This window comes from Chlorocebus sabaeus, chromosome 3 (genome assembly GCF_047675955.1).
Source record: "Chlorocebus sabaeus isolate Y175 chromosome 3, mChlSab1.0.hap1, whole genome shotgun sequence".
Classification (NCBI taxonomy): domain Eukaryota; kingdom Metazoa; phylum Chordata; class Mammalia; order Primates; family Cercopithecidae; genus Chlorocebus; species Chlorocebus sabaeus.
This window is the reverse complement of record NC_132906.1, coordinates 92,101,652-92,119,895: the sequence shown is the minus strand read 5'-3', so window position 1 is coordinate 92,119,895 and position 18,244 is coordinate 92,101,652. Positions and strand designations below refer to the sequence as shown.

The 18,244-nt window shown below is 49.7% G+C and overlaps 1 protein-coding gene and 1 pseudogene across 1 annotated transcript in view; one reads left to right on the top strand and one right to left on the bottom strand.

The window, feature by feature from the left end:
* COL4A2 (collagen type IV alpha 2 chain) overlaps window positions 1-18,244 on the bottom strand; it is a 197,639-nt gene that overhangs the window by 42,410 nt on the left and 136,985 nt on the right. The window contains exons 17-24 of the mRNA XM_007960882.3: window positions 17,740-17,793; window positions 16,758-16,824; window positions 13,593-13,703; window positions 12,927-13,076; window positions 6,287-6,379; window positions 4,822-4,985; window positions 1,563-1,635; window positions 1,365-1,471 (exon numbers count right to left, since the gene is read on the bottom strand). Coding sequence (XP_007959073.3) covers window positions 1,365-1,471; window positions 1,563-1,635; window positions 4,822-4,985; window positions 6,287-6,379; window positions 12,927-13,076; window positions 13,593-13,703; window positions 16,758-16,824; window positions 17,740-17,793 — 819 coding nt within the window. The remainder of the gene's footprint in view (window positions 1-1,364; window positions 1,472-1,562; window positions 1,636-4,821; window positions 4,986-6,286; window positions 6,380-12,926; window positions 13,077-13,592; window positions 13,704-16,757; window positions 16,825-17,739; window positions 17,794-18,244) is intronic.
* Window positions 659-7,117, top strand: LOC119627522 (uncharacterized; annotated as a pseudogene).

Genomic DNA, 18,244 nt, shown 5'->3' with positions numbered 1-18,244 from the left:
CAGCATGGGCAACATAGAGAGATCTCCTCTCTACAAAAAATTTAAAAAATATTAGGTGGGTGTGCTGGCGTGCACCTGGGATCCCAGGTACTCGGGAGGTTGAGGCAGGAGGATGGCTTGAGCCCAGGAGTTCAAGGCTACAGTGAGCTTTGATTGTACCACTGCACTCAAGAGTGTTGCTACAGACATGACCCACATTAAAACTAGAGAAGACATGGGTTATGGAATGAGGCAAATAAGCTGCAAACAGAATTCAGGTGTGAGGCTCTGAGGAGCAGGAAGAGAATTATGAGTTCAACCGTCCTCCCATGATGCTGAAGTCTTAACCCCCAGGACCCAGACATGTGACCTTATTTGAAAATAAGGTCTTTGAGGGTACTCAAGGTCAGATGAGGTCTTTAGAATGGGCCCATTTCAATGTGACCACTCTCCCTATAAAAAGAGGAAATTTGGACCCAGACACAGACACACAGAGAAGACAGATGATGGGAAGACACAGAGAGAAGACAGCCATCTATAAGCCAAGGAATGCCAGAGCTCCCAGAAGCCGGGAGAGAGGCAGGGACAGATCCTCCCACACTGTCTCAGAAGGAACCAGCCCTGCAGACACCTTGATGTTGGCTTCCAGCCTCTAGAGCTGTGAGACCATACATTTCTGATGTCTAAGTCGCTCAGTATGTGGCATTTTGTGACCTCAGCCCCAGGAAACCAGTACAAAGAGCTTAAGGAGGCATAGGTTTGGTGACCAGAGGGAGGAAAATGGAATCTAGACAATAAAGACGTGAGAAATAAGGTTGCAGGGTCCTGAGAAGAGAACGCTCCAGAGCTGGCAGTGGGAAAGGCGTGGTGGCAGGGGAGGCTCAGAGGCTGAAGGGTGCACAGGAGGGGGTCTTGTCTCCCTCCGTGGCTGCCTCCCTTGCCTCTGACCCCAGCCTCCCCTGAGGAAATGATGCTGGGGTCTCTGCAGGCTACTAGATAGCCCCTCCTTCAATGCCAGTGTATGTCAGTTGCAAAAATGAAATTGTATATTTTACGATTTACCTTGGAAAAATAGGGTTCTGTCACCCATTTTAGAATATTCTACTTTTTTTGGGCAGGGGAGTCTTAGTCTGTTACACCACGACAAATATTTATTTGCTCATTGACTTTTAAATGTTCACTTGGAGCTTGGCTTCCAACTTCATTCACCGTTTCCTAAAAAATCTGATTTCTGCTCATTAAAAATAGAATGAGCACAATGAGCAACCTGTCCTATGCACAGGTGGGTTCAGTGCTCGTGTCAATACTGTTTGCTTATTGGGTGTTTGGAGAACCTGAAGGATGAAGAAGAGAGGACGGAGCTGCCGCTGTTTGTGGCTACTCACGGGAGGGCCTGGGAGGCCGGGGAATCCATCGAGCCCATCGCGGCCTGGGCCGCCATCATCACCTTTCATCCCGGGCACACCTGGGACGCCGGGCTGTCCCCGCTCACCTGGAAAGGGATTTGTATGTGAAGCTGCCCAGGCAGGTGGCCACAGGAAGGCTCAGTGTCCCAGGAGCCACATGGCCAGAGAGGAACTGACCTTTGGTCGTGATTGTTCTGGAATCTCCTTTTGCTCCTTTGGGCCCAGGAGCACCAACGTTGCCAGGGACTCCCTGTGGAAAACAGACAAAAAAAGGTCTTCCTCCTTCGTACTGTGAGGGCATCTGAGAAGATGGTTGGCAAGTTTTTTCATCTCACACAGCTGGCAGGCAGTCACCCGTCACCAAGCTGAGCGCCACCCGAGGAGCACTTTCTGTGATGCTGGACACGTCCCCATCCAGCTGCCCAGTGTGGGGCCCCTGTCCGCAGTGGCTGTGGAGCACTGGAACTGTGGATGGCGAGACTGAGGAACCGGATGGTACCTTTTAATTTTAAATAATTACAATGCATCTGGGCGCAGTGATTCACTCCTGTAATCACAGCACTTTTGGAGGCTGAGGCGGGAGGACCACTTGAGGTCAGGAGTTTGAGTCCAGCCTGGCCAACATGGTGAAACCTCATCTCTACTAAAAATACAAAAACTTAGCTGAGTGTGGTGGTGGAATACGGTGGCGGGCGCCTGTCATCCCAGCTACTTGGGAGGCTGAGGCAGGAGAATCACTTGAACCCGGGAGGTGGAGGTTGCAGTGAGCCGAGATCTTGCCACTGCATTCCAGCCTGAGCGACAAAGCGAGCCTCTGTCTCCGAAAATAAATAAATAAATAAATAAATACAATGCAGTGGAAGTAGCCACAGGTGGTTGGACAGGGAAACCCAGGTCCTGGGCCCATCTTCAGTGTCCCTGGGCTCTGCCCAATGGTGGAGATCTGTAGGCTCCAGCCTGGGGCAGCTGAATCATTGCCTTTGTGTCCACAGAGGCTCCAGGGATCCACGGGCTCAGCGCCTTTTGAGAAGCGCTGAACTAAAGGTCAAGGTGGCTTCCTCTAAACCACGGCTGTTTAGGAGCCAAGTAGGTTAATCCAGGTATGGAGGATAAAATTTTGTGATAATATTGAGAACAATAAATGGTATTTAATAGACATGTGTATCCTACACTGAGGTTAAGGTTGGGAGAAAAAGATACTTTAGAGAGAAAATGCCTGCAGGGACTCTCAAATCGCAGCCTGGAAAATCCTGTCTAGCTCTTTCCACGATGAGCAGGGTACCCGTCAGGGTAGTGTTTTCAAATGTGAGCTGTGCTAGCTTTTGGCATATCTTGGTTGACGCTATTTCCAAGAATATGGGAATGTGTGGAGTTGCTTTAATTAAATGGAATGTTGCAAGTGATTGGGAGTTTCCCTTCTCCTAGAAAATTCCACAGATTCTTGATGTATTTAGTGCTTTGCAACATTACTTTAGAATCTAGGAGAGTTCCTCACAGACAGACCAGGCCCAATCAATCAATACATGTTGGTTACATGGATGGAGGGATGGACTTATTGATCCACTCCCACACTTCAAGCACCCTGCCAGACTCTACCAGCACAAATATTAAAAACCAAAACAAAAAACAAAAAACAAAAAACAAAAACCAACCAAAAAAAAAAATGAACCAAAAAACTCCCAGATGGTCTCAGGTATTCCCACTGCAGTGGGGTTTCCAGACACACAATCACAGCATTCAGTGCAGGACACTAGGCACAGCCAGAAGCGTCTGAACAAAAGTTCTGCGTACGTGTGTGCTCAGAAGGTTTTAGACATTTCAGGGGCACAGAATGGGATCCATTTGGCTTCTAGGAAATATTCGGCCACTTTTTAAACAACTGAGGATCCTACTAGCTTTGCCATTGGTATATTTGCAGTTCTCACCACATGTACTTTTTCTGAATACTGGAGCCACTGTTACTGCTAGACAGCCGTGATTCGGAGACCGTATCCTTTTTAAGCTGGGATAAAACAGAGCACCTGCTATTTTTTGTTAAATTTTCCTGTTTGTTTTCTGAGAAAACCTAGGGTCTGGATCAGCGAGGTGCCCGGGTCTCATTTTCACCTGCACAGCTCCGTGCCATGAAGCAGTGGGGAGTCATGACCGTCAGCAACACGGCTCTGCGGGGCTGCAGTTCTCTTCCATGCTGTGCACTCAGATCTGTTACATTTCCTTGGCCAAGTGTCCTGACCAATTGTTTTTCCTCTATTGCTGAATATGCAAAATAATGAACTTTTTGCTTTATAAATTTCCCAAAGTTCTTTTTTGAAGTTAAAAAATCAACAAAAAGTATAATTTGTCTCCATCTGAAATTCACTTTGAACTCTTTGGTCAGCTAAAACCTGCCACGGAAGAAAGGTCTGCTGCAGGTGATCTTTTCATAAGGCACAGAATAAAGGCATGAGCTGATGTGTGTGGGGTCCACACCTCCACACAAGCACATGCACGGTTTAAAAATCAAAAGGTCTTGCTTTTTATCAGGTGAAAGAAGCCTTCCAACAATGCTAAATCAGGTCTTGCTAAACTTGAGAAGGTGAATATTTGATAAATAAATAATGTCTTTTACATGAAAAACGATAGTTTTTTTTTGAGATATAATTCATATAGCACAAAATTCACTGTCTTAAAGCATAAAATTCGGTGATTTTTAGTATTTTCACAAGGTTGTGCAACCAGCACTCCTACCTAATTCCAGAACATCTTCATTATATCAAAGAGAAACCCCATACCCATTAGGCAGGTACTCCCTACACCCACTCCCACCTGCGGCAGCCACCAATCGACTTCCTGTTTCTAGGTTGCCTGTGTGGACATTTCATGGGAACAGAAAGAGAGAGAGCATGTGATAGCACATGTTCTTCTGTGTGGGTCTCAACCCCCATGGCATAACATGTTTCAGGTTCATCCACAGTGAGGTATGGATCAACACACCTCGCTCCCACATGAAGGTGAGCACTATTCTATGGTTTAGATGCTGTATAGATTTAGTTGATCCATTCATCAGGTGATGGACATTTGGATCGTTTTCACCTTCTATTTTGAACAATGCTGCTCTGAACATTGGTGTGTGTGTGTTTGCGCGGACACGTGCTTTCAAGTCTCTTGGGGATGCACCAGGAGTGGCATTTCTGGGTCAAGTGGTGACCCCCTGTTGAACTCTTTCAAGGGCTGTTGGCTGCGGTTCCCACAGCAGCGCCCCTTCTCAGTCTCACCAGTGGACGTGTACAAAGTCCACCCTGGAGTATGTGGGTTTTTTGAATGGTTTAGCCATGCCTTGGGTCCATGAGTGTTGCTGGTCTGAAGCTGTATAAACTTGGGAGATAAAAGGCAACAACGGGACACCTGGGGAGGCCTCACAGTGTCCTGCCAGCTTCATGATGAAGTTGTTCCTCACCTTGAGCCCTGGGAACCCAGGGAGGCCGTGTTGGCCGGGGTCTCCTTTGTCCCCTTTCCTCCCCGGCTCCCCGTTGATGCCTGCGAAGCCCTTGGGTCCTGGCAGTCCCGGAAGACCTCTGACAGCTTCGTCGCCTTCTGCACATCTGCAGTCCCCAGCGTCACCTGCAGAGGAGGGAGAGGAGGGCCTCCTTGTTCCACATTCCTCTCAGCGTGGCGGGGAGAGTGGGGCGCCGCACTTGGTGCTTTACGGACACTGCCTGTTCTGATGGGCACTATGACCCCCATTTCTTAGATGGGAAAACTGAGGCTCAGACTAAGCGACTCAAGTGTTCATTCAGTCTCATGGGGTTCAGAATTTGACTCTGATGTTTACTAAAGATACTTAAAAACTGGGACCACACTCAGAGGCGTAGGCTGAGCTGTGGGGAGTGTGAAGGAGGTTAAGGAATTCAGCACTCGGAGCTGAAGATTGCCACCACTGGGCCTGCGGGCCGAGGGGAGGAGCTGGCTCCAGGGAGCTGTCAGGGAGGGCAAGAGCCCTGGCCTCAGAGGCCAAGGTCATGAAAGGTCACGGGTGAGCAGGGAAGACATGCCTGACCTCTTCCTCTGTTTTGCCACAGCTGAACCCAGGGAGCCTGGCGCAAGGGAGGACTATGCTGGCAGCAGGGGTTGGCATCCCCAGGGCAGAGATGATGCCCAGTGGGGAGGCCCCGCTTCCTCCAGGTCCTGTGGTGCCTGCTATCAGGCCATGCCCATCCACAGTGGGCTGCTGAATGCACCACACATCCCACATATGCCAAAACGGCCAGGGCGTGGTGAATGCCAGGAAGTGCCCCGCCGTGTTCCGGGAGGGGAGAGCTGAGCAGGAGCACACTGCACCACACCGGGCCCACAGACCCTCACAGAGGATGGCCTCGAGCTAGGGGCAGAGTCCCTGAGGTGACTGGGAAGGGTCAGGTGCAAAGACCACCTGTTCCAAGTTCACCTCCTCATCAACGGGAAGGGAGACCCAGGCAAGCCACGTCACTCCACCAAGTCTCTGTGGGACCAGGGATGGTGACTATACCAGCACCTTGTCATGGACAGAGCTCTCTACAGACCTCTGTTACAATGCCTTGGAGCTGAGCCCTTGAGACATTACCTGAGTGCAGCTTAAGAAATAACTGTTTTCCCTTTTAACCCAGCACAGGACTCAGCATCAGGCTCAGTGCTGCTAGGAAGGTCAGTGAAGAGGAAGGAGAGCAGGGACGGTGAGCCTGGGGGCCGAGTGCTCAGTCAGCACTGCTGGCTCCATGCGACTCCCTCTCTCAGTGTCACCGTCATGGGGACAGGAGGCTGTGAGGGACATGCAGGCTCATTTTCATCTCCAAACACGTGAGTGGGGGACGGATTTCATCTTCTGTAAGGTGAGGGAGTCGGAAAGTCCAGGCTGTCCTTATCCCATCCCTCCCAGACGTTCTTACCTTTCCATCCCTTCGGTCCGCGGGCTCCAGGGGAGCCGGAAAGCCCAGGGATGCCTGGTCCTCCTTCTGGTCCTTTCAGCCCAAACAGGAAGCCTAGAGAAACAACCACAGACACAGGGCATCAGTCCCATGGGTGCCTGGGGTCCCACACAGACGCAGGGCATAGGCCCCATGGGTGCCTGGGGTCCCACACAGATGCAGGGCATCGGCCCCATGGGTGCCTGGGGTCCCACACAGACGCGGGGCATCGGCCCCATGGGTGCCTGGGGTCCCACACAGACGCGGGGCATCGGCACCTACAGACGCAGGGCATCAGCCCCATGGGTGCCTGGGGTCCCACACAGACGCGGGGCATCGGCCCCATGGGTGCCCGGCGTCCCACACAGTTGTGGGGCACCAGCATCAAGGACACCCAGGGTCTCCCCCCCCGACACAGGGCATGGGCACCACAGAGACGCCTGGCGTCCCACCCAGCCCAGGGTGGCTTTCAGCCAAGCCTCCCCAAATGATCCATAAACCCCAATTCCATAAATAAAAGTACATTTTTTCAAAAGAAAATGTAGACTGTTTTGTGGCGATAGCCTTCAGGGTTGGAAAGAAATGTGAGAGTCTGCAAATTTTTCCATTAAAGTACAGGGATAACAATTATTGCTTTTGAGAAACATTGAGTCCAAAGAAAAGTTTTGAGTTTTTGATCATGTAACTTGGATTCCAAGACTGCTACTCACTTCTGGTTCCCCCCAAAAAATATAAAAAAAAAGATGAACTCAGTTTCCCATTTTGATCTTTTTCTGATATAGGAATGGGGGCACACGTGTGTATCCCCCCAGAACACTGTTTCCTCTTTCACGCCTCACATGCACACACACGGAGTTAGCATAACTAAGTGTTGGGCTAATTAAATATTGTGGCCAATCTGGATTCAGCATGGTCAACCATATTGGATGACCTCACCCACCATCTTCCCTTTCTAACCCTCTCCCCACCAACTCCTGCAGGGCTCAATGATGCAGGCGGGGGCATCCCTGATGGTTGACGGTGCAAGAAATGCGCTCTTAACGCCAGCAAAGTGCGCACCGTCGCATTGGAGAAGAAGAGTGCCATCTCGTGGCAGGAGGAGGGTGCACGTCTGCAGGACACACAAGCTGCTGCTGGGGGCAGGCTCTGCAGGTGTGCCCTGCAGCCATCTGTCCTCCTCACTGCTCAATAATAGGGTGAGAGCGCCAATGGGCAAATGGCACTCCCCCCAACAAATTACAAGGCATGTTGCTATACACACTACATGGAACCTGAGAGGAGTAGGGAATGAGGCCATTACACACAGGAAGGTGAGAAAACTCCAACTTTAAAGAACCCAGCTATCTGCTTGGAAAAGAGCACGGGAGTTTGCATATCAGAGAACTGCCAGGTGAGGATAAACGTCTGAGAACGAGGACACAGATACTGTCCCATGCAGTTTGCTCACTGCACGTTTACCATAGCTCATTCATTCGTTCGCTCATCAAACACTCTCCCCGTGCCTATGCTGTGCCAGGCTGTGTGCTAGGTGCTGAGTACACAACTGGAAATGAAACCGATGGACTCTCAAGGAGCTTACAGCTTAGATGTGGAGACACACATTAAACACACAATGCAGCAAACACACTAATGCGGATTTTCCAATTATGGCCCGTGCTGTGAGAACAGGGGAAGGCAGCAGGGAGAGGCCCAGTGAAATGTTTTGGGGGTAGTCAGGAGAGTCCTTTCTGAGGAAGTGATGCTTAAATTAAAGTCCAAAGAATAAAAAGAAGTCCCCGCAAGTGGGGGGCGGGAGAGAATGCTCCAGAGTGAGGACAGCGTTTCTAAAAGGCCCTGAAACAGGGAGAAGGCCAGTGCCCAGAGGGTGGTGAGTGAAAGGCAGATCTGCACAAAGGGAGGGGAAGAAACCGGACTTGGCTTTTATCCTGAGGGCAGTAGGAAGCCATTAAAAGGCATCAAGGAGGGAGGCTACACGGTCTGCCATGTGGGTCTGCCGTGTAGACGACGGGCTGGCCAGGGGAGGAACAGCGGGTATCATCCCAGCAGGCTGCGCAGGCGGTGGTGGTGGAGAGCAAGGGCACACACAGCATTGGAGAGGGGGACCCGCCAGGATGTTCGAGGGAGCCAGTACAGAATGGGTGAGGTACGCAGAGCAGCCCAGGGTTCTGCTGGAGCTCCTGGGTTTGGGCAGGGGGGTGAGGACCAAGGGAGAGGCCTGCGGGGTGGCAGGGGGGTGAGGACGGAGGAGGCCCAGAGCTCCATCTTGGACATGGAGAGCTTGAGGCATTTGTGAGACACATGCATAGGGTTGACTCTGTGTCAAGTTAACCGTTTCTGTTAGTAGCTCAGAGCACAGAACAGGGATGGAGAGGAAATGAGTGAGTGACCAGCACACACTGCAGGTACTTTCACCTGGAGGGACGAGTTCATCTAGGCGGGGAGTGCAGGGAGGGGCAGGGACTTCAGGGGAGAGATGTCGGGGGGCAGTAGGATTTCCCGGGAGTGGAGGGGAGAAGACAGCGTCTTCAGGAGGAGAGGCTGCCGCACCCCACGCTGCTGGGGACAAAGGGTGACCGGTGACCAGGTCAACTGCTGTGTCTGGTCAGTCGTGGACTTGTGAGTTTTGCTCTATGTCTCCAGGCTCTCCCTCTGTGTGATGAGACATGCAGTGTCACAGGTAGAGAAATTTAACCACACACACTTCAGAGACGTCAGCAGTGTCAATCAGACACGTCATTCATTCAGGACAAAGAGCTTGTGGGCGCTCCTTACAACGAAAGCATCGGATGCTTTGCAAATTTAGTCCCAAAGGCACACAGTGGCTCTCCGAAGGTGACAGCCTTCCTCTGTCCCCTACTGCTTTCTTTTTCTCTAATACATTAGTCATTTTAAATACGTCCTATAGAATAGCAGTGTGCCTCTTAGATGTTTGCAACATGATTTCCACAAAGAGCCCCTGGCCAAACAAGCCAGGCCTATTTTGACTTATGCTACAGTGGAATAGAACTTCCCGGAACTCAATTCAGCTAACTGAGAGCGGGGGGAAGCAAAATATTGCACCCAGAAAGAAAACTGTCTTCCTGGTTTGATTTTACTGGAGCTGCAAAAGACTAAACATTCTGGTTTGCATCAGTAGCAACCTATAAAACAGGATGAAACGTAGTTAACAAGAGAGGAATCTAACAATTTCATTCCAGGGGAAAAGTCAGAGAGCTCCGTAGGCATCAAGGTCATTCCTACTAAACTACAACCACACACACATTTTCCAAAGGCCATTATGGTGGACTACTTTTTGTATAAGAACTTGCTTTAAAAATGTTGATTCGGAAACCATGTGTCTCACAGGGTGATATATATAATTAGAGGACTTAAGTTGTATGCTTTTAACATTTTCAGCTGGTAACATTGATCTGATACCATTCCATTCATTTTTTTATTTTCCTCATCAGCCTACAATATAGATCAGAAATTAAATTGTTCGCAGTTGACTTACACTAGTAAACCACGGATTTACTAAGCAAGACTTGAAAAGCAAGATGGCATGTGCTAGTGACTTTATCCAAATGGAATTTAGTTACAGGAATAACAGCAATGTTAGCCTTTGATCACAGTTCTTTAAAGTGGAATATTCTTTTCTTTTTTTAAAATTGAGATGGAGTTTTGCTCTTGTTGCCCAGGCTGGAGTGCAAAGGAGCGATCTCGGCTCACTGCAACTTCCGCCTCCCGGATTCAAGTGATTCTCCTGCTTCAGCCTCCCGAATAACTGGGATTACAGGCATGCACCACCGTACCTGGCTAATTTTGTATTTTTAGTAGAGATGGGGTTTCACCATTTTGGTCAGGCTGGTCTCAAACACCTGACCTCAGGTGATCGGCCCACCTCAGCTTCCCAAAGCACTGGGATTACAGGTGTGAGCCACCGTGCCTGGCCATTAAAGTGGAATATTTGTATGTTTTTGTTTTTAACATGTCATGTTCTGCCCCAGAAAAAGAAAACTCAAAAGATACCATTTGCTTAGGAAATACAATGTTCATAGAAACTTAGCCCTTATCACAGCAGTCCAGGATTATAAAAAAATTTAAAGGCCAGGTGTGGTGATTCACACCTGTAATCCCAGCACTCTGGGAGGCCGAGGTGGGCGGATCACCTGAGCTCAGGAGTTCAAGACAAGCCTGGGCAACATAGTGAAACCCCCGTCTCTACCAAAATTACAAAATTAGCCAGGTGTGATGGTGGCGCTTGCTTGTAATCCCAGCTGCTCAAGAGGCTGAGGTGGGAAGATCGCTTGATCCCATGATGTGGAGGTTGCAGTGAGCGGAGACCATACCACAGTACTTCAGCCTGGGATACAGAGCAAGACCCTGTCTCGAAAAAAAAAAAATAATAATAATATAAAAAATAAAGTTCACACTGCTCAGACTCTTTGGCAGGTTCATGATCCAGGGAAATATCTACACCCAAAATTTTTCAAAATAATGTGGGAATATGTGGATTTTCATTAAGTTAAAATTTTACTTTAGAATATAAAACAGACACACAGAAGTGACTACTTTTTCTGTTTGTTTTTTGTTTTTTGTTTTTTTGAGACGGAGTCTCGCTCTGTCGCCCAGGCTGGAGTGCAGTGGTGCAATCTCAGGTCACTGCAAGCTCCACCTCCCGGGTTCACACCATTCTCTTGCCTCAGCCTGAGTAGCTGGGACTACAGGCGCCCACCACCTTGCCTGGCTAATTTTTTGTATTTTTAGTGGAGACGGGGTTTCACCGTGTTAGCCAGGATGGTCTCGATCTCCTGACCTCGTGATCCACCCGCCTCGGCCTCCCAAAGTGCTGGGATTACAGGCGTGAGCCACCACGCCCGGCCGACTACTATTTTTAAAATAGAAGATATTGCCTCTAATAACTCCAGTGATTTTCCTTCTAGATATGTCAGAGAAGTCACCTTCCAAAAACAATTAAAACAGAGGCATTGAATTTGACCTGTAACTGAAACCAAACACTGTCCATTAGCAAACATGTTTTTCCTCCCTGAAGGTAAGAGGCTGTGAGAGATTATTAGGGGCAATGTCAGGGAATTTAAAGTAAACTATTTTGGAAAGAAGAGGCAGTTAATTTTTGGTCAACGTCACATAGAAAGAGACTATGACCTCTTATTTTCTCCCAATGTCGCCTATATTTGCTCTTATGAGAGAATGAAATGCTCCCATTAGGCATTTCACAACATCGAAAGCAGGAGTGTCCAATCGTTTGGCTTCCCTGGGCCACACTGGAAGAAGAATTGTCTTAGGCCACACATAAAATACACTAACACTAATGTTAGCTGGTGATATGGTTAGGTTTTGTGTCCCCACTGAAATCTCATCTCGAATTGTAGTTCCCATAATCTGCAGATGTCACGGCGGGGACCTGGTTCACAGGAGGTGATTGAATCATGGAGGCGGTTTCCACCACACTGTTCTCATGATAGTGAGTGAGTTCTCATGATACCTGATAGTTTTATAAGGGGATTTTTCCCTCTTCACTCTTCACTCCTCCTTCCTGATGCCATGTGAAGAAGGACATGTTTGCTTCCCCTTCTGCCATGATCGTAGATTTCCCGAGGCCTCCCAAACCCTGCGGACTGTGAGTCAATTAAACCTCTTTCCTTCATAAGTTACCCAGTCTTGGGTATGTTCTTATAGCAGCGTGAGAATGAACTAATACAGCTGATTAGCTAAAAAAAAATTGCAAAAATGTTTTTAAAAAGTTCATGAATTTGTGTCGGGCTGTATTTGAAGCCGTCCTGGGGCGCAGCTGGCCCGTGGGTTGGACAAGCTTGGTCTTTAAAGCATAATTCTCTGCATGCTGAGGCTGAAAGAACAGCCTTTTCTGATAGCAAGCCCCAAGCGGGACTGCGTGTTGCCCGGAGACAGATCATTCTCACCCCAGGCTGAGTCACCCAACGTTATAACCTGAAAGAGCATCTTTGCTGATTCAGGGATGCACTACCGGGTGGCAGGTGGGTCCACACTCCTGTGCCTGCTGGCTTTATTGACTTTCATGGGCATTTGTCTGGGCCTTGGCCAACAGCTGTCATTTATTTTTGCAGATAATGCAGCCATCTCTTTTTGTCACCAGCTACTCTCACCTGTTCAGTTGTAGCTTTGACTGTACACGGGCTGAGAAGGCAGATTATCAAGTTGGCTTAAACGTGCTGGGGTAACAGAGGAGAGAGGCTGCCAGTCAAGGGTGAGGCCCCCACCCTGGATTAGGTTTGTGGAATGCATCACCCCGACACAGAGGCAGCGATGTTGGCTCACATCTGTTTCCAGACTGCACAGCTCAGATGTTTCGCTGAAGGACGGATTTCACCGAAGCTGCAGCAACTAAACCTCACTGTGTGGCATCCATGGGGTTGTGATACTTACAGGCTTACAGGGCTTCAGTTTCCATCCCCAGCTTCTGCGTGGACACCAGAGAACACCCACTACACCCTAATCTACCTGGATCCACCGCACTCTAATCACTGGCCTACTGGATTCGTTCGCAGAGTGATTTAGCAGAGAATTCCAAATCACCTCCGGCGGGGACCAGGCTTCATCTGAACATTAGCATACACCCTCCCTTTTGTTGCCCTCCACTCACCATCAGGTCCAGGTGGTCCAGGGAGCCCGGGGGGGCCTGGTGGCCCTGGCTTTCCATCAAGTCCAGGTGGGCCCGGGTAGAGCGCAGGGATGCCGGGGTCTCCGATGAAGCCCTTGGGTCCCATCTCACCCGGCAGGCCTCTCCTCTGATCTGAAACCAAACAGCATTCGCCTGCAGCGTGAGTCTCCCATACTGCACCGCTGCCTTTGTGTTCATGTCCAGAGGGGCCCACCGGCAGCACCAGCGGGCTGCATGGCCCTGTCAATAACTCCGATGGGTGGAAGCCATTGGTATAGTTCACTATCATTTTTCAACATTAAATACACCCCTCTCCCTGCCCCTAAAATAATGGCTTGATAGTTGTGATCAACGCTGGGCAATGGCACCTGATAATTCTCCATTTTCTTCCCAACCCACTGGTGGAAGCAGGCCAGTTACTCACCGTGGCACCACCTAACCTAGTCGGGGAGCTACTGTCACATGTGCAGGGGTCTGTGAAGGCGTCCAAAGCATGCGTGTGGGGCTCCTTAAGAGTTGCTAAGACTAGTCAGTGGGGAAAAGTAACAACAACGTAGCTACGCTGTCAAGGAAGGCTCACTTGTGTGTGCTAGGACTTGAGCGCAGGTGCTTTGGGTCTCCGGTGTTGATATCATGAAGCCACATTACCTGCATCTCCGATGGAGAGGCCAGGGGGTCCTCGGGGGCCCGGGTCTCCTGGCTCACCCTGGCTTCCTGGCTCCCCTTGGGCCCCTGGGAATCCCGGGTCACCTCTGGCACCTGAAAGCGAAACAAGTCCCACAATAAGAACAAGACCGTGGTCTACAGATTGCAGCTGGCGTTCACTTTTTCATTGACTACATATTCACCAAATGCTCCATATGCTGTGTGGGGCCTGATGAGGAGTCAAGATGCCTAATGCATGGGGTGGTCTCTTTTTATACGGGGCTCATTCTCCAGCAGGGGAATAGGATTAGTGAAAATCGGGTGAGTCCAAAGCTCGAATAAAGAAGGAACTAATGTGGTTGCCAATTTTACTGGGTGAGGAGGCCTCACTTCCCTGAACCCCACTCTGCCCCTCGACCCCAGCTTTAACCCCGTTTGTCTTTTATTCTCATCCTTGCCTGCTGGATGAGTAACAAAATTCGGCTTTTACAAACTTCACCCCTGAACAAACAAAGACAAAGTGGCATGGCTATGTTCCTTTGCTGTGTAAATACCAACACTTTACTATAGAACACATTTTTTCTAGAATATAATTGGGAAAGATGAGAAGAAAGAGAAGAAAACAGGACTTTTTTTTTTTTTTTTTGAGACGGAGTCTTGCTCTGTGCCCCAGGTTGGAGTGCAGTGGCGCGACCTCGGCTCACTGCAAGCTCCGCCTCCCGGGTTTACGCCATTCTCCTGCCTCAGCCTCCCGGGTAGCTGGGACTACAGGCGCCTGCCACCACGCCCGGCTAATTTTCTTGTATTTTTAGTAGAGACGGGGTTTCACTGTGTTAGCCAGGATGGTCTCGATCTCCTGACCTCGTGATCCGCCCGCCTCGGCCTCCCAAAGTGCTGGGATTACAGGCTTGAGCCACCGCGCCCGGCCCGAAAACAGGACTTTTTATCATGTAGGCATTAGGAATTTCTAGGAAAGCTTTCACTCTGCATGCCATCTTACAAAGTTCCTTAAAATAAGGAGAGGGCTTGCTGGGCATCACACTGAAGACGCACTTGCAAGGGACAGAAGGCCTGACTTTCGTATATGGCATCTAATGCGTAGGCAGCTTCATGCCAAGTGTGCAGGGGGCTGCGCTCCGCAGCCAGAGGCCCTGGGCCTGAAACTGGCTCCTCCACTTAAATGCAACCCTGGGCAAGGAACTCAAATGCCCTGCGCTTCCGTCTCTCCCTCAGCAAATGGAGCCAAGTCCATCTCCACCTCGCAGGGTCACCCGGAGGGGTAAACACACTGAAAAGTACAACTAGGACAACTTGGAGCATCGCCTGGCACACAGTGCGACCTACACACCTGTTAGCCATTGTTATGATTCCATAAAAAGAGACAAAACTGAAAGCCACAGACCTCCCCTTGGTTGGAAGAATAGCAAGATTACTTTTATTTCTAGTTACCTTGGAATCATTCAATACAAACCCCTCTCTCCTTTTTGCCTTTTGACAAGTTCATGCAATGTTACCTTGAAAAAGATACGTTGACTGCCTCTTTTCCCTGAGGGAATCTGCTGGTTAGTCAACCTTTGACTTCAAGAAACCCTGGAATGTGAGTCAGTCACATTCCAGCTCACCATTAACCGGAATGTTGTCCAGGAGAAAAGGCGGCAGGCAACCTCCGCATTTCTGAATCCGCTTGTGGGAAACAGTGAATTTTGAAAGCACCCACCTTTGCAGTGTGATTTCCAGGAATACAGTGCGGTGAGAAGGGAGGGGCTGGTGAGAGCTGGGCTCTCAGTCAGCGACATTTTTAAAAAATGCAAAAGAAACATCGCCAGCATTAACTTAAAAATTATGTTCCTAAAATCTCAAAGAGAATATTTCCATTTTACCAAAATCATTAATAGTGAGTCAAGTCAAACGGGGCTCATGGCCCTTTTTAGTGGGTCTCAGGGTTGGCAGCCACATGGCCGCCATGGATGAGGCAGGAAATGCCAGCTTCACAGTTACGGGCATCACGGAAGCTGAGCACGGATTTCAAAACATCCCCATTCATGGCTCCACGACTCCCCAAACAGACATCTCAGGGGCTCCTCGAGGCACTGCCTGTGTCCCTGTTCTGTCCTGTATTTTGATCAGCATTGGATGAGGACATGCAAAGCCGTCATCGAACTGACAGAGGGCTCGTGCCTAAGCAGGGAGGTGAATTCTTGACACCTAGGCTTAAAGGACAGGGAGACCAGGTGACCTGCTGAGTTCAAGGGGTAAACTCTGTATTTAAAAATCCCTACCCTTCACAATGCCTGTCTGGTGTATGTTTCGGCGTGTCGTTCACTCACACAGTCAGGCATCTGCTGAGCTCCAGCTCTGTGCCTGTCCTGTTCCAGGCACTGCGAATACAGCAGTGAACAAGACAGGCTGAAATGTCTGTCCTCACAGAGCTGCCTATAACATGGGTAAATGATCCGCAAAGATATATATGCACGATTACTAGGAGGAGGTTCTTGAAACATTTTTTTTTAACCTAGAAAGATGCGCATTCTACAAGGTTCAGAGCCAAGTGCTCTAGTTGGAGGACTAGGTTCAGATTTCCATATGATCTTGCCAATTTGGAAGGCTGAGCCTTAACAACAAGATAAGCATGAGTGACGCCATGCGCAAAGTCCTTCATTTATACTCCAAGGTCAACTGTGGCAGTGGGGAGTGGTCGTTGTATGAAAATATCTGGGAATTTAGCTGCCTTGAAGCCTGAAAGCATGTGACTGTTCACTGGTTATGTGCTATGATCAATTCCAGGTGTCAGGCTGGCAAACAGAGGGCTTGAGAACCTTGGTACATTAGGAGAAAAAATCCGAAGGTGGCTGGGGTTGCTGCCCTTGGATTTCTTCAGTGATAGTCCAGAGAGCAGAACTAGAACTCTGCAAGTTAAGCAGAAATGAAAGAATTCCCCAATGGAGGAGATTTCTCACATGTAGGTGGTGAGGACTGTCTCATGCACAGGCAACACGAGGTCTCCCTGTGACACATTTAACCATGAGGGAAATTGTACATGAAGTTATGTTCTAAATTTCGTTTTTGTTTTACTTGGAAAACCTGTCTTGAAAGTTCATGGGTCTGTGTCCCTAACAGGAAAGAATGTGTATGTGATACTGAACTACGCAGGTGAAATTATTCACACACCTTTTGCTAGGGAAGGGTGAGGGGAGTAGGCAGGTAGACCGGGGGGCCCTAGGTCTCCGGCTTCTCCCTAGAGAGAGAAAAGAGAAAAACAGGATGTGAGAATAGCCTTTTGGAGTTTTTGACAGTATGTGCATATTTCCAAAGAAGAAACCCGGGCGCGGACCGTCAGGTTGGCAGAGCAGCTATTTCAACCAGTGGAACCACAGACAGTGCCTGGGGCAGCATCCCCATGCTAGGGTGGCAGAGCCTGGCATCCCAGCCACCAGCCACAGGTGCCCAAAGAGAACAAGACAGGCAGGGGCTCATCTCATTTTGAAATCCTTGTCGAATGCCAGGAGACTGTGCTTTCTGTAGTTCAGACTATTACATTTTGGGTAGCGACAGCCGAGCCGCTTGGCGAGGGTGGGCTGGGAGATGATGCGGCCGCAGGACCCCCATGGAACGCAATCTGTGCCGTAAGGCTGCATTTGTTACAAGGCAGCACCCCACACACCGCCTTCACCTCTTCGAGCCTCACCAGGCTCAGAAGTCCTCTCCAGATGTGCCCCCACCCAGGTTCCCCATGGGTGAGTTCCCCTCTCAGCTGGACCAGCGGCACCCACCTGGTCCTCCACCTAAGGGTCTCCCCTCCCTGCAAGCCCAGGAATTACTCACACAAGCCACATCCTCCCTTGGAAACCAGGGGCACCTCACCCTCTTGTAACTACAACGTCTGCCTGCCCCAGGTCTGTTGGCCCCTCTGTGCCTGAGGGCAACCCCTGTGTGGCCCTGAGTGGCAGGCGGCACCCTTCTCCCTGGCTGGGAGCACACGTGGCTCGAAGGTCACCATCCACCTCGTCTGTCCAGTGTCAGGTGCCGTGTATTTGGGGATCTCGTACTTTTTAGGACAGGGGATGCCTCCACAGGACACCATCCGGAGGGGAGTAAGGCCAGCCAGGGTGGGCAAGACACCGTAAGTGGCAAAGACATGAGAAAGGCTCACCTTGGGTCCCCGGGGCCCATCAGGGCCTTGGTAGCCATCCAGGCCTCGGCTTCCCTGCAAGAAAGATGTATGCTTTTAATTGTTGTCTCTACTGTATAACTCCAAAAAGTGACCGCAATAGCATTATTGTATCTCATAAAATTAACAACAGTTCATTAAAGTCATGTATTAACCCAGTCTGTGTTCAATTTTCCCTGACTTTGGTCCCAAAAGTGTCTTTTGAAGGTGCTCTGCTTGAACCACGAGCCAAAAAAAATCCAAATATAACACTTGGCTGCTATATCTCTCAATTCTCATTTAATCCACAATAGTCCCTTCTTCCCTTCTACGTTTTTAATATCATTTTGTGGCTGTTGAAGACACTGGGTCAACTGTGCTGCGGATATTCTGTGTGGTGGGCTGCGGTCGGTCTCACCCCCGTGGGGTCGTACAATCTGTTCTTCTAACCCCATGTTTCCTCCACACGAGTCATCAGGGCTGGAGGCTGCCCTAGGTGCAGGTTCCC